The sequence below is a fragment of the Platalea leucorodia genome (assembly GCF_965183815.1).
Source record: "Platalea leucorodia genome assembly, chromosome: 2".
Lineage (NCBI taxonomy): Eukaryota > Metazoa > Chordata > Aves > Pelecaniformes > Threskiornithidae > Platalea > Platalea leucorodia.
Window position 1 is genome coordinate 80482875 of NC_138824.1, and position 13960 is coordinate 80496834.

General features: G+C 38.5%; 1 protein-coding gene across 3 annotated transcripts in view; it reads right to left on the reverse strand.

The window, feature by feature from the left end:
• Positions 1-13378, reverse strand: part of MID1 (midline 1) — a gene marked incomplete at its 5' end in the record, with an annotated part of 98435 nt that extends 85057 nt beyond the window's left edge. Inside the window, one exon of one of the 3 annotated variants that reach the window (XM_082333581.1) lies at positions 12833-13378. In XM_082333581.1, the coding sequence (XP_082189707.1) occupies positions 12833-13378 (546 nt within the window). Of the gene's footprint in view, positions 1-12714 lie in introns of all 3 variants that reach the window. The other 2 variants (XM_082333580.1, XM_082333579.1) reach the window with 2 other exon arrangements.
• Positions 13379-13960: the final 582 nt, after the last annotated feature.

Below are 13960 nucleotides of genomic sequence, written 5' to 3' on the forward strand. Positions count from 1 at the left end.
ATAGCTTCCTAATTTATTCAAAATTATTTTGATATTGTATGCATTAAATTTAAAGCCTTCATTGACTTCAACAGTGCTGAAATTAAGCATTATGAGATTTAAGGGCTGAACTCCAAATCGGTTTTGTTTGCTTGCTTGTTTGTTTGATTTTTCCTAAAGAGTAGTAGTGATTTATTTGACAGAAAAATTACATTGCTTTCAAGTGAGAACATGCAAACCGATTTAGGCAGAACAAGAACCCATTTAAAACTGCTCAAAATTCAGACTTCATTTAAATGTTTTTCAGGGATTCAGAAAAATGTTTTATTAGCTTATCAATCTCTTTACCCAGTCTCTTTTAACAAGAGACATTACAAGAAAATTATTAATCTAAAGAGGTGGTAATACTTAGAGTAATTCACTACATGTTCAGACAAAGGTTTTCAATTTGTATAAATCTGGACAAAGCTGGAAGTAATCAAGTAAATTAAAGGGGTAAAAAAAGGTTCCTCTGATAACATTCTTACCCAAAAAGAACTACAGTAAATCATAGCATCCTGCCTGCATAAGAATTTCAGTGCATCAGAATTTCAGGAGAGCTCGAGCACGTGTCTACCAAGTCTGAAAAGAAAGCTAATTCAGCAGAGGGAGAGACAACGTAGAAAACACAAAAAAGCTTCATGGTTGCTGCTCTAATTGGTGGATCTGAATGGAAAGGTCACTTTTTCCTCAAGAGTGATCATAAGAAATGCTCAAAAGAGGGTGAAAACATTATTGTATGTCTAATATAATTCCCCTTCCCTCCCAAGCTGCAGCACATTTTTTAAGTTGAAAGTTGTAATCAAATGCAGGGGAGAGAACATGCTTGCCCATACTTAAGGCATGTGAAAGAAAAGATTGCATCATCATATAAATTCACCCAAAGTTTGCATAACCTCACCAGGCATCTCGAGTGGGTCCTTTTGGTAAGTGGGCACCTATCACCCCTTGGGATGAAAAAGGGCCTCAATGCAGGAGCTCCCTCACATGGCAGAGTTTTCAACGTACTGGTGAATTTTAACCCTCAGTGCTAGCCTTCCACTTACTTACAGAAAAGCAAACGCCACCAAGCTGAAGAACACCCTGTGCAATGGGAGAGCCCCAGTGTTGGTAGGGCTGTCCTGGAGTGACCCACTGCCCCAGCAGCCCCCAGCATCTGTGTACACGGGGGAAGCAGGAATCATAGGGAACACCATACAGCAACCAGGAGGCCCACGACTAGTAGGAAAGCACAGGGCTTTTCTCTCCCAAGCATTCACCTCTACCAATCTCTTGCATATCTGCACATATATTTTCTCCCTTTTATAGTTTACAGAATACAGTCAGGTTTGGTATATTGGGAAAGGCACTGAAAACATCTAATTTCAGATTGATGAATTTTGATTTTTTAAAACTGATTATGTCAGTCAAATAGTATTTGTAATATTTTAATAGCTCCTTCAATTATTCCTTTGAAGGGATTTCTTGCATGTATGTGTTTATAGAGTCTTTGGGCCACAAATAAAACATGTTAAATAGCTATTCAGATGAACCGTCATCCGTACATTCATCAATATGTTTTCTTCTCTTTAGTAACTTATTATTAAGATAGATATTGCTGAAATTCAGTTTGAATGAGTTATATTCTCCATATGGTGCTGGCTTAATCTGGGAATAAAATTTGCACACACTGTCATTAGCTACAGCCTAACAAGTCTGCTTAATGCTTCTACCACGAGACACATATGTTGTGAACAGCTGCCTGTCTTTAATCTCTTTTAAAGTTTGACTGTATCATAACAAATAACAAAACTCGGGTGCACAGCCTCACATTTCAAAATAGCCAGTACAACTCCAGAAGCGCAGAGATGAGTTTCAGTGGGGAGGCTACTGTAATGCAGGAGCCTACAGCAACTGCCAGCTGGTGAAGCAGGGTACCTTACCAGGGTACACAACTGTCCCGAAAACCAGAACAACATCCATCTATATAACTAATACAGCAATGCAAGTTCTTCTCTTTTACTTTGGATTTTTCATTTCTCTGATAGTTAATGAAAGATGATTGGGGTTTTTTTTTCATCTTTAACTCTTTTTACCTATCAGCTAGACTTAGATATGGAAAATTTCTCTGACATTCAAAGCCACTGCAAGCTTGAATGGACATTGTTATTCACAGATAGCATGAACTCTCAATATAAACTGCGTGGGGAAAACAGGAGAGTTTGGCAAGTCATAAAAGTATCCACATACATGCAAACAAAATTTAAAGAAAAGAGAAAAACTGGATTATTTTGATCAGGGAAGCACTTTTATTATTTTTGTCTTCATCAGCTTCAAATTAGTCATTGCTTCCTCCAGCTCTGATACTCTGAGCATGCTAAGAAGTCTTCCAGCACTATCTGCCATCAGAGATGTTCCAGCTTATTTGTAGCTGAACAGGTTATTATTTATCTTCTGAGGCAAAAATGGAAGTTTAATACCTTTAAAGTATGTGTTTCAAGATGTGTGTGCACTACAGGAGGAATTACAGGAAACAATGCAGAAAAAATGCTGGAGTGGCTTATGATTTTAGGCACACCCCCGAACAAGAGGTATATTAGCAATCCCATCCTGATATTAGTTGTGGGACGCAAGAGCTCTGTCCCCCTCTCACTCCTATCTCTTCACTCAGCCCAACAGCAGATTGCTGCTCCCATCTTCATCTGTCCTGGTATTAACAATGATGATTTATCACCCACAACTGGTGAGCGTACGGTAAGCAATGGTGTAAGAAATGATTCGTGCAGTATAGGAATAGGAAGTAATGGCATCGAAAAGGCCCCTTTGTACTTCTCAGCTTTTTGAGAAAAGACTACACATTTTATTACTATTTATTGTAATTTAGATGAGCCGTTGCATATGTTACATGAAAGATGTCTTCTCATTGTACCAGGTTTTTATTTTCATTTTATTTAGAATACCCTGGGGAAAAAGAATGTGATATCAAAACCATAATTTCGTTAAGAAATAAAAGCTGAAACACTTATGAGATAGAAGAGAATCTCTCCTAGAGATAGATATTCTCTCATATTTTGGAATCTCTCATATTTCAGTTCTTTTTCAAATTTAGGGAGTGTAAATTGTAAATTTTCAGTCAATCGAGAGTACTGTTATACCAGTGTACTAACATCAGTTTAGACATAATAATTAATTTGTTATTAGACTGGCATGTAAGACGGGACATACAGAGCCAGGAGTTGCACTGGGACCTCTTCTCCTAAACGAAGGGCACAAGAATCCAGGCCTTTCGGCATAGTGACAGGGGGGGAGTGAGGCTATTGTATTTCAAACCAGAATAATTATAAGAAATCAAATACTAGTGCCTCTGCTGACTAGTGGAACTAGCCAATATTAATTTAAAACTTTTTTCTTATTCAATCATACCCATTTAGATGATGCCAACAGCTCGCCTGAGTATTACTGTGACCATATAAAATTTCTACGTACCTGTCATGCTTGCTTTTGTATTTTGTTCTAAGCATAGTTAAATAATATTCCTTGTACCTGGGATTACATCTCATGTACTTATACAAGATCTTATATTACAGGACTTTTTTTGAATTCAGCCTTTGGGAATTGCCATAGTAAAATTAAGTAAAATCATTTCTATACTTTACAGATGTAGTTGGCAGAAACGATAGTACAGTGGAATACCGTCTATTCCAAAGTCACAAATGCCCACAGAGATTTCCTTTTTTTTTTTTTCCCTTAAAAAACCCTCAATTTCCATATAGATATGAAGTTGTATATTGTATATTACTCCACCAAAATATCCTTGCCTTTTCAAATTTTCAGCATTTTGTTTCTGCAGCCAACATTCTGTGGGCCACTAAAAGGCTATGAATGAGGGGTCTGTCATAGTTTAGAAGATCATTCTTAATATCACAACTAATTGAACAGATAAATTGCAAAGGAAAAAGCTAGCCATAGGCACGCCAGTTACATTTCTCATCTGTGCTGAATTTGATCCCTCTCATACTGTAAAATATAATTATAGGATCATACTGCTACTTTATGTTATTATGGCCAAATACTGTAAGGAAGATAAAATTGCAAAGTTTCAAAAGAGAAGACTGAGATTACATTTTGGCAGGAAATTTTCATTTCTCCAAAAATGCAAATGTTGTGAGCACGGAAAAAAACCCAAACCACCAATCCCTGTTGTGTTCAAAGTCAAACTGATGCAACTTTGAGCATGCATTCAATAAAACCACGTAAATAGCCCAAAAATTTTGGAAGTGCAATAGTGTCGTAATTGAGATGGACGGGGAAATATTTCTACAGAACCATACTCCTGATTACGGACACACTGCTTGTCTCTTTTTCTTCCTTTTCCAGTTTTCAGAGCTCAGAATCTCATGGAGTTCTTTCAGAGGAGACAAGGTGTATGTGGAAAAACACAGGTGCTAGCAGGTGGCACAGAATTTTCTAAATTTTGTAGTGCAATTCTAGCTATGACAAAGTCTCACATCTTGGAAACTGGGGACAGCTGAAAGTGGGTCGGCAAGCTCTAACAGAGGGGACCCGTAAGTTACAGAGGCAGCGCAGAGCTCCAGTCCCTTGAGCACTTTTGTCCGAGTCATTAGAACAATCCTGCACGTGCTCCCCTTCCACAGTCGTAAACTGGGATATCGCATAGGGCCAACAGCCCACACAAAGGAGGAATTCATAAAACAAGTAATACTTCCACTCCAGCCCGCAGAAATTACAAAAGTCAAGTCTATTGTAAAAAGCAATCCTGCTGGCACCATCAAGGCACATCATTAAGAAAGTCAGTGATATATTACTTATTTGTTAGCTACCCAACACATTCTAAGCATTTTACTGATGAAGACAATGCACTTTCAATTAAGCATTTATACTGTAAATGGGCAAGAATTGCTTAAGTAAGCATTTACAGAAGGTCTAGGAATAACTCAGTATAGTCACACTATGATAAAATAATCTAATTTTCTGTTTTCTTTGCTCCTCCTTCATTTTTCACTGACTTTAGATAACTGGAAAACAGAGCAGGCTCTGTCTGATTTGCAAGAGCGCATTATAAGTGAAATGTGAAAGCTGTGAAGGGCAGGAATCCCCTCGCCCCATGTCCTCGGTGTGTGTGTGCTTGCTCTTGATGGCAACAACGTCCTTCCTAGCAAAAGAAAAAGGATGCCAAGGGAGATAGGGGGCTGGATGGCTGGTTTTGGGGAGCGGTCAATACAGATGGGAGAAAGAGGGAACACACAATCTTACCGCCCATATCAGGCTTTGAGTCCAAAGTATGTTTTAGCCACCCAACATGGCTTTCCAGTCCATGACCTTCTGGAGGAGATTTCCTCTCCATGGACTATTCATGCTTTCCAAATTAGGCACCGTTTCTGATTGGTATAAGCCCCTATGTATAGGTTCACAGTGCTGAGGTTATATACAGGTATTATCATTTTGCTAGGAAGCGTACATTTTGCTGAAAAAAGAGGGCTGAAGAAAACCATAATAGACGTACACTTGTAAAACCAGAAATGGAAAGTAGTGTACTGGGATCATTGCTGGATTTGTGTTTTAAGATCAGACAATATGAAAAAAAATGTTGAGCAATTTTCATGACCTATTACATAAGATGAAGAACTAAAATGCTTTAATCATGCTCCTATGATTGTATGTCATTACAGGGCAGAGTTAAAGTAATTTGGATTTCTCTTCATGGAGTAATTTAACATATTAAATTAAAGCTTGAGAGAAATCTGAATATTGAGTGTTCTGCAGTGCTTATTTGGGAGATATTTACATCCAGGTTTTGGGGTGGGTTTTTTTCCTATTTAAAGCATACTATAAACTGCCTTCACCTTTGTCTGAAAATGTATTTGCTGTCACATTTTCTTTTTTAAATATTTGCATTAAAATAAACTAATACCTTAAAATAAGCTCAGAATATACATACCTAACGTATAGACACACATAGTCATACTCTTCCACACACACACCTCTCAATGCCACTGAAGGGCGTGACTTTTAGCCTACTGTCCATGGTAAGTGTTTTTAGCCATACTTCCCCAACTAGCTTTATCATTCCCTGGAAAAGCACTAAAAGAATTTGCTTACTCATTCTATTTATCAGTTATAAGAAAATGTACTGTTATGCTACAACCCATAAATGTTCTGCCTTTGAAAGGTCACTTGTTTGTAACTTTTCCTGTTACCAACCCTATCTTTGTTACTGTAGTAGGCAGACACTATATCTCCTAAACAAAGGGTCAACCTGTGCCCAGCATTCTAAAACAGTTCATTATTTGCCCTTAACCTCATCTATTTGCTTCATTTCCATTTTTATTGCTTTAGTATTTATTGTTTAAATACAAATTCTCATTCTGAGGAAGTATCTGTCATGCATTGTATTCCACCACCAACTTTCAAGCATCGTATTATCTAAAAACGCATAAGCAATGAAGGGTCAGTCAAGAGATCATTACAATAAGCAAATTCAGAGCTAGAACATGGACTTAAAGCCTGTTATCTGAACAGTTTGGACCAGATCCATGGAAAAATATGAAAATATATTTTGCTTAATGCCTAGTTTGGCTTCCCTGGAAACCAGAGTCATGAGAACAAAGATGATAATGCCGCACTATTTACAATTTTATTTAATTCTCTTGTTCTTCCTGAATAGATTATGCCTTCAACACTATCATTCCCCCTAAAATTGAAGGAAATAAGTAGCATGCGAACATTTTTGAAAGACTTGCCAACTGTCAAATTTGCAAAAGTAAGTTTTAAAAATATATGGTTTAAATTATTTAAAGGACCTTAAGTAGATAAAATAAAAACAATCTCATACTACTTATAAGTATTGCAAAGTCATAGTTCATTATCCACAGTCATAAAGACAAGGAACTGGAAACTATGCTAAAGCAGTCTAAAACTTACAAAAAAAGCCCAAACAACAACCCCCGTCAAAGGACTAATGTTGTTACTAATGTATTGACATTTTTTATTATCCTTCTAAACTCCACCAAAGAAATACCAGATTGAGGAAACACAGCCACTTGAGATAACACTAGACTAAAGAGAGAATGTTCTAAAGACTGCCTTAATAGTTATACATTAATGTAATAAAATAAGTGTAGCTGGAAAACCTTTGTAGTAGAATAGTTCATTCCTGCATCAATCCTCTTCCATGCAACAACTTAATATTTTTGGATCTTTGCAAATACTGAAGCATAGCAAATTAGTTATATTTTTGCATCTATTTCTGGGTTAAGTAATATCAGATAAGATTCCATACTAATAGATGCGACCATTCATAATTTTAATTTCATAAAAAATGAATACACTGAAATATCTGTCAAGCAATACCTAATCTAATAATAATCTAATAATAATATCAAGCTTCATCTAATCTAAAAATAATGTAATAATAATGGAAGTCCACGAGTTCCACATTATTTCAGGTTGGATTTAGTGTTTTAACTATATGTTAAACCTGCATAACTGGCACGATAGAAAGTAACTTTCTACACTCTGAATCTATTAAGTACCATGTAAGGAAAAGTGCCACTTATCTAAATGTTTAATAACATGTATCACTATAACACTGACATACTATGTCTTTACATATCAGTTTGATTTTTTTCAGTTAAAGAGCGTCCACTAAATAGGAAGTTAGTAAAGTTAAGGGTACACAGGGAAACTATAAATTTAGATGTGAAAATATTCAGCTACTAAAAAAAGATATATGCATGGAATATTAAAAATGGATACCAAGTGAAACAATTAAAGTGTAGTAGTTTTTATATATATATGTGATCAAATATATTTTTACTGACCTACACATATATATGAAACTGTATATATTTACTTAAAATATAGGCATATGTGTATTTATTCAGATTCAAGATTCTAGATATTCATGAACTTAGACATTACTAGAAATTTCATGTATTTCTATGCTAGATAAACAAGTCTACATACACATGCATACAAACATATGTAGTATTGCCTTTTATATAATAACACAAGCACTATAAATATGTGCATAAAATGAATAAAATGGATATAGACACATATTTACATGTATGTGCATAATATATTTATATGTATGTCCAGAAACCAACGTTCCTGGATTGTCAACCCCACTGTTTGTACAATTATAGATTTCTAAGTGCTGGGTTCTTACGATATCACAGTATGCCAATTAATGATCAAGCTGCAACTACAAAATAATGCCAAATAAAAATAGTTGGAAAGCTTCAACACATATTTTGCCAGTATCTCTGCAAAGACATTTAAATATGAGAAGTTTTTAAATTCATAATATACATAGTAGGGAAACAGACATATTTTTGTGCTCTACTTGTAGAAGCTGTGGACCTGACAAAGTCTCCTACCTTTACACAGTCAAAGCAGGCTTATAAGAGTTGAATGCAATTCTCCCTGTGTGGAATAGTTTATGGCTGCTTCCCACCAAAAAAATATTTGTGAGTAATTAAATTGACACACTGTGGGAAACCGAATCCTTGCATCCTGAATCAACAGTGTAGGAAAGATAGATGTGTATGAATTCTGCCACTAAAACTAGGTGAAAACCACACAAACAAGAAGCTTCCTTTTGTTCCTGGAATTGCTAAGTGCCATTCAGAGGACTGACCTGCCTTCTAAACGTGCCCAATACACGTCAGCACTAATAAGGTTCAAACAAAAACATGGAGAACCACAGCTAACCTACAGCAGTTCAATTCAACAAAAGATCTTTCTTGACTAAGCACTACAAAAATTGTGCCAAAATTATGTTTTGGCAAGAATATATGTGTCAGTGGCCAGATTCTCAGTAAATATAAAGGTGAGTAAAAATACTGGTTTCAATGGAGTTACGCTGGCTTTACACTATTTAAAAATATGGCTTACCATCTGTCTCCCTCTTTTGTTACACCTCTTCTTGGCTAATATTAAATGAGAGATATCTTTCCATCCACACCTTCTAACTTCTCCCCAAAATATTCTCTCTTGTTCAAAATAAATCTTACCTTTTAATTTTTCTTGTCACTTTCTTGAGTATAAATACATCTATAGAACAATGGTAATTTTACTAATTTTCTCTGAAAAAAAATGAATATACTTTTCAATTATCTTTTCCTTTCCATTGCAACAAGACAAAAAGCAAAGCATTAATATCAAAAGTAATTAGCCACAAATATTTTCTCTGAGGTAATACAGTGAGCTAAGTATAAGCATTTGCACCTTCTATTTTTAAAGCTCTCATCATTTATGTAGCTAAAAATTATTTCTAATTTATACCACAATTTTGACCATGACCTCATAAATTCAGCATATCACCAGGATATTGCCTGTTCTCTGTTTTGGTTATAGTTTATCATTTTTCCATTTTTAATATGCATCTATGATCTACTTAAAAAAACCCCAACACCAAATCCATAAACACTAAAACAACTATAAGTGTGAAGGTATCTCATGCGGTTGCATAACTAAGCAGGAAAGGATCGCTCCTGGAAGAAACTGCCCTCAACCCCCTCCACCCCAGTACAAGCTGAGAAAGAAAAGCACCTCTCAGGGTTGGGGCCACAGCTGCCAAAGAAAAACACTTTCTCATTTTCAGATGTCCACAATTGCAATTACATTGACTGTTAAACACACTTCAGCATAGACGCCTCTGTTGGACAAGTGTGCAGAACTCCTAATTAAGGGGTTTCATTTTTGCCACAAAAGGAGTTAGATTGAAATGGCATCTTTTGTCCTATGCTTAATGAAGGGTGAGATATTGTTTAAATAATTAGTAACACCGCTGAAAGAGAATGCAAGTAATTAGCATAGCTTGACAACCAGAGCAACACCAGTTGCTGTTGTTAGCATCAACAATGTGTCGATTTAAAAAGAAAACCCCAAGAAAGAGTCACTTGAAGTGGTTTTGCTTTTCTTTTTTAAAGATACAATTAACCACTCATTTTTTAATGAATCCACTATACTATTGGCTACTGCATGCTCATTCTTTCAAAATTTTTTTTAAAGATTTGGGTAGCCTATCTATCAAACCCCACATATTTTAAAAACCTGCAGCAGCAATATAGCAAGCAACAACCCATTTTTTCAGGTGGGGGTTTTCTGATCCACTTGAACACTGAATTTGTCAATGGCGCGTGCACATTATCTGCAAGTTAATAAAGACCACCTGCAAGCTTGTACCTAAGATTTACGTTAGCAGCATGACCAAGCAGTGACTCAAGAAGTTGTACCACCATTTGTGAAGGAGGAGACCTGAACGTGAAAATGGATGTGCAATTCTTGCCTCTCGGCGACCAAACGCTGGAGTGAACAGGTATCATTTCTTTACCCCTGAGGGAAAAATGCCAATCTACGGAACTGAAAATCTCATTCTTGGAGTCTGATATATAAAGCAGCAAAAATTTCTGAGATGGAAGAGGCAATGAGGAAAGGAAAGACACAGTTTTCAGGTTACCTTCTAATGAACAGAGAATGGATGCTGGACCTGGATGGAAACCACCTAGCCTATTGTTCCTGGGCTCAGAGTATAAATGTGTCATAATCGCCAGCGTAATTGGCATGACTGATGTCATCACTGGCATTAGCAAAGTGATATAGGCTGCTTCATGACAAAGAGGATAGGAACTGGATTTCATGTAGACTGGTAATTGCCTGTGTAAACTACTTCTAGATAGTTTGGGTACAAAGAAAGTCCATGTATCAAAAAAAAATCATACAGACATTATAAACAATGCTAGGAGTTGCCATTATAAGGAAAGAGTTATTTGACTCAGGCCTACACTAACCATTAAATTAGCACTTGAATTACTTTTCAAGGAGGCTGGTGGAACGTACTCTATTAGGCTTCTGCCAAATTAGCTAAACTGGGTAACATCTACTGTGAATGTTACTTGCCTGTCAGAGATACTCTTTCAGAGTTTGCTTAGGCATCTTTGCACAGAAAAGCCACAGATCATGCAAAAATGCCCTAATTTTTTTTTCTATCTGAAATATTAAGTCAAAGATCTCAAGAGAAGTGACATACCTTTTAAAGTCTTCTTTCAAGACATGCAATATCTATGTACATTAACACTAAGAAATGTTTACTCCTTTTTTACATCCTCAAAAATATACTTATCAGGTATTGAAGGTATTTCATGTTGAAGGTATTTCATGTTAAGTAGTGTATTCCTACTCATATAAAGTTGATAAACAATACACTGTTAGCTTACTAAACAGTAGCACCTGTTAAGGACATAAACCCGTTGGATTATTGAAAAGCACTGTAAGTCCATTCATCTTCTATTCACATTCATAGTCCATGCCGCATTTTATCAACAGCTAAAGTCTTACCTATTAAAATAACAAACCAGTTCAGAAAAAAAAAGAAAGCAAAAATAACAGCTCCTCTTTAGTAAATGAAAAAGTCTTTAAGAGATGAAAAGAAGCTATCAGGTCCAGGTAAAGAGGCATCTTTCATTATGTTAATATAATCACAGAATATGATCTGCATGTTTGCACATGCATAGAGGCACAAAACCCACACAGCACACATATGCAGATTTCACCTGCAGTCACCTAAAGTTATCATAGACATATGTGCAGCCACACATCTTTGTCTGAAGGTATTTAAGAAAACCTTTCCTGTTAGTTAAACCTATTAATTCAGTTTCTTTTTCCACCTCTGAAATTCTGTGTGAGAAGGCTGGCAGATAAGCTTTGCCCTCCACGCTTGTGGTTTCTCAATTGCGGTCCATCTTTACAAAATCCTGCCCCCAGCCGCGCGCAGGCACACGCAGATCGTCCGGAGGCAGTGGGTGGAGGAAAGCGTGGGATGCTTAATTCCTGCCTTTGCTCTGCAGCAGCACTGAAATCGGCATGAGAGGGACGTGCACCTAGGTGGGTGGGAGGACACTTGCCTTGGCCTTGCTGTTCAGCGGGAGCTCTGCCTCTGCCAGCAGTCTGGAGAGCCGCCAGAGCACCCTGAGACCCGGCTGCCCACTGCCACCCCACCCAGGGCGTCCTGCGCAGGGCCAGGGGGCTGCCAGAGCTTCCCAGCTACCTGGCAGGAGATGTGCCAGGAGCTCGCCGAACTGTGGGAATGCCACAAGAAGCTCAGAAACAATTTTGGTTTTGTTTCCAGAACTGCGCCGCCTGCAAGCCCGGGTGGGAGGCAGCGCGGGAAGAGCGGAGCCAGCATTCGGTTTCCCTGGCTGGACGGGCAGCTGGCATCCCTGAAGCCGGCACAGATAAATGCACCTCCTGTTAGCGGCGATGGGAAGGGCTTTTCACAATGAAAGCAACCAAATGAAAAATAATCAACAGCAGAGCGTATGCAAAGAATGCCTGACATTTCAGTCAGTGACTGTGTATGTGCAGTCAGCACTAAACCTTGCCAGCTGCCATGAATAAAGCTGTAGGTAGATAAGAAAATTCACCTAAACAGTAGTATATGCTGCATATTCCTTATGATAGCTATAAAGAAATCAAAGCACAACTGAGGAATCTTTCCTTAAGCAAAATCCGACACCTTTTAAATGGTGATAAGCAAATGCACACATAGATCTGTACATGTATCTAGTCTGATTAGAGACTGTGCACCTACCTTTCCCAACCCCTGCCCAAATGAGGAATTTAGCATACAACCAAAGGGCACTTCCCTTCCCAACCACATGCTGCTTGGCTAGAAAGGACGATAGGTAGCACTAACCTTTAGCTTGTCATAGCGCTCACTTAAAGCTGCCACCTGATGGTCACGGTGTCGCCCGACCAGTTTACACAAGGCACAGATTAACTGGTCGTCGGTCACGCAGTACATATTAACTTTCTCATCCTCGTGCTCCAAGCACATTAATCCCCTGATGTGAGAGTCCGGGATGGGCTCGATGAGACGGTGGCCAGTGAACGGCTTCTTGTTGGGGTGAGTGGCTTTCAGGCACTCCTCACAGTAGGACACCTCGCAGGTAACGCAGGTTTTCACCGCCTCCTGGGCAGGGTCCTGGTCGCAGAACTGGCAGAGGACCTTCTCGCAGGACGACATGCTGTTGCTATCAAACGCCCGCTCCCGGCGGGTCTCGCTGGGGGAATTGGGCCCGCTGACAGAGGCTTTCTGAAACCTGTCGATGATGTTCTGCAGAGTGACGTTGCGCTTGAGCCCGTCTAGACCGCGCTGGCTGAGGGTGATGACATAGCGGCAAGTCGGGCACTGGAAGGCGGTGATAGACTCCACCGGCTCGTTGGTGGCGCAGTGGGAGACCAGGATGCGGTGTGCGCAGTTGAAGCAGAGGCTGTGAGCGCAAGGCAGCAGCAGCGGGTCTTCAAACAGCTCCAGACAGATAGGGCAGGTCAGTTCCGACTCCAGTGTTTCCATCTTCAGGCAAAGCTTTCCTGTGGCGTCAGCGAAATCCAGGGAAGCTGATCAGCTATCTGGAAACACATGTAAAATTCGATTAGGCAAGAGAACATGAGGGGTCAGCCGTGGGGGGTTGTCAACTTTCGCGACTGCTCCCGGGGCTATCAACCCACCACGCCGGGCAGGAGAGAAATCTAAAGTTTTGAACCCGCACATGCACACATCAAGGTATTTAAAACTGGACAGCTTTATTCCACCACCACCCTCCCGCCCATTCACTTAAGAATGCAAAACAAAAGCTCCTTCTTAATTTTTTTCTCTCTCCCTTTCTCTCTCATGCGATCAAAGAAAACAGCAGATGTTTCTGTGCATTATTAAAACCCAAAATGATGACCTTCAAACAGCCTATTACAGCAAAATTAGGGTTTTTTTCTGCAGATGCTGCTTTTGGCTTCACTCATCTAGTAGTAAAAGTTTTTTAAAAAACTTCACCTTTGTATAGCGTTGTGCAAGGATTAGTCCGGAGTATTATAACTGATAACCTTACAATCGTTATTACAATTAAGAGTTATTTTATCAGATTGTAATATTCATTTGCTA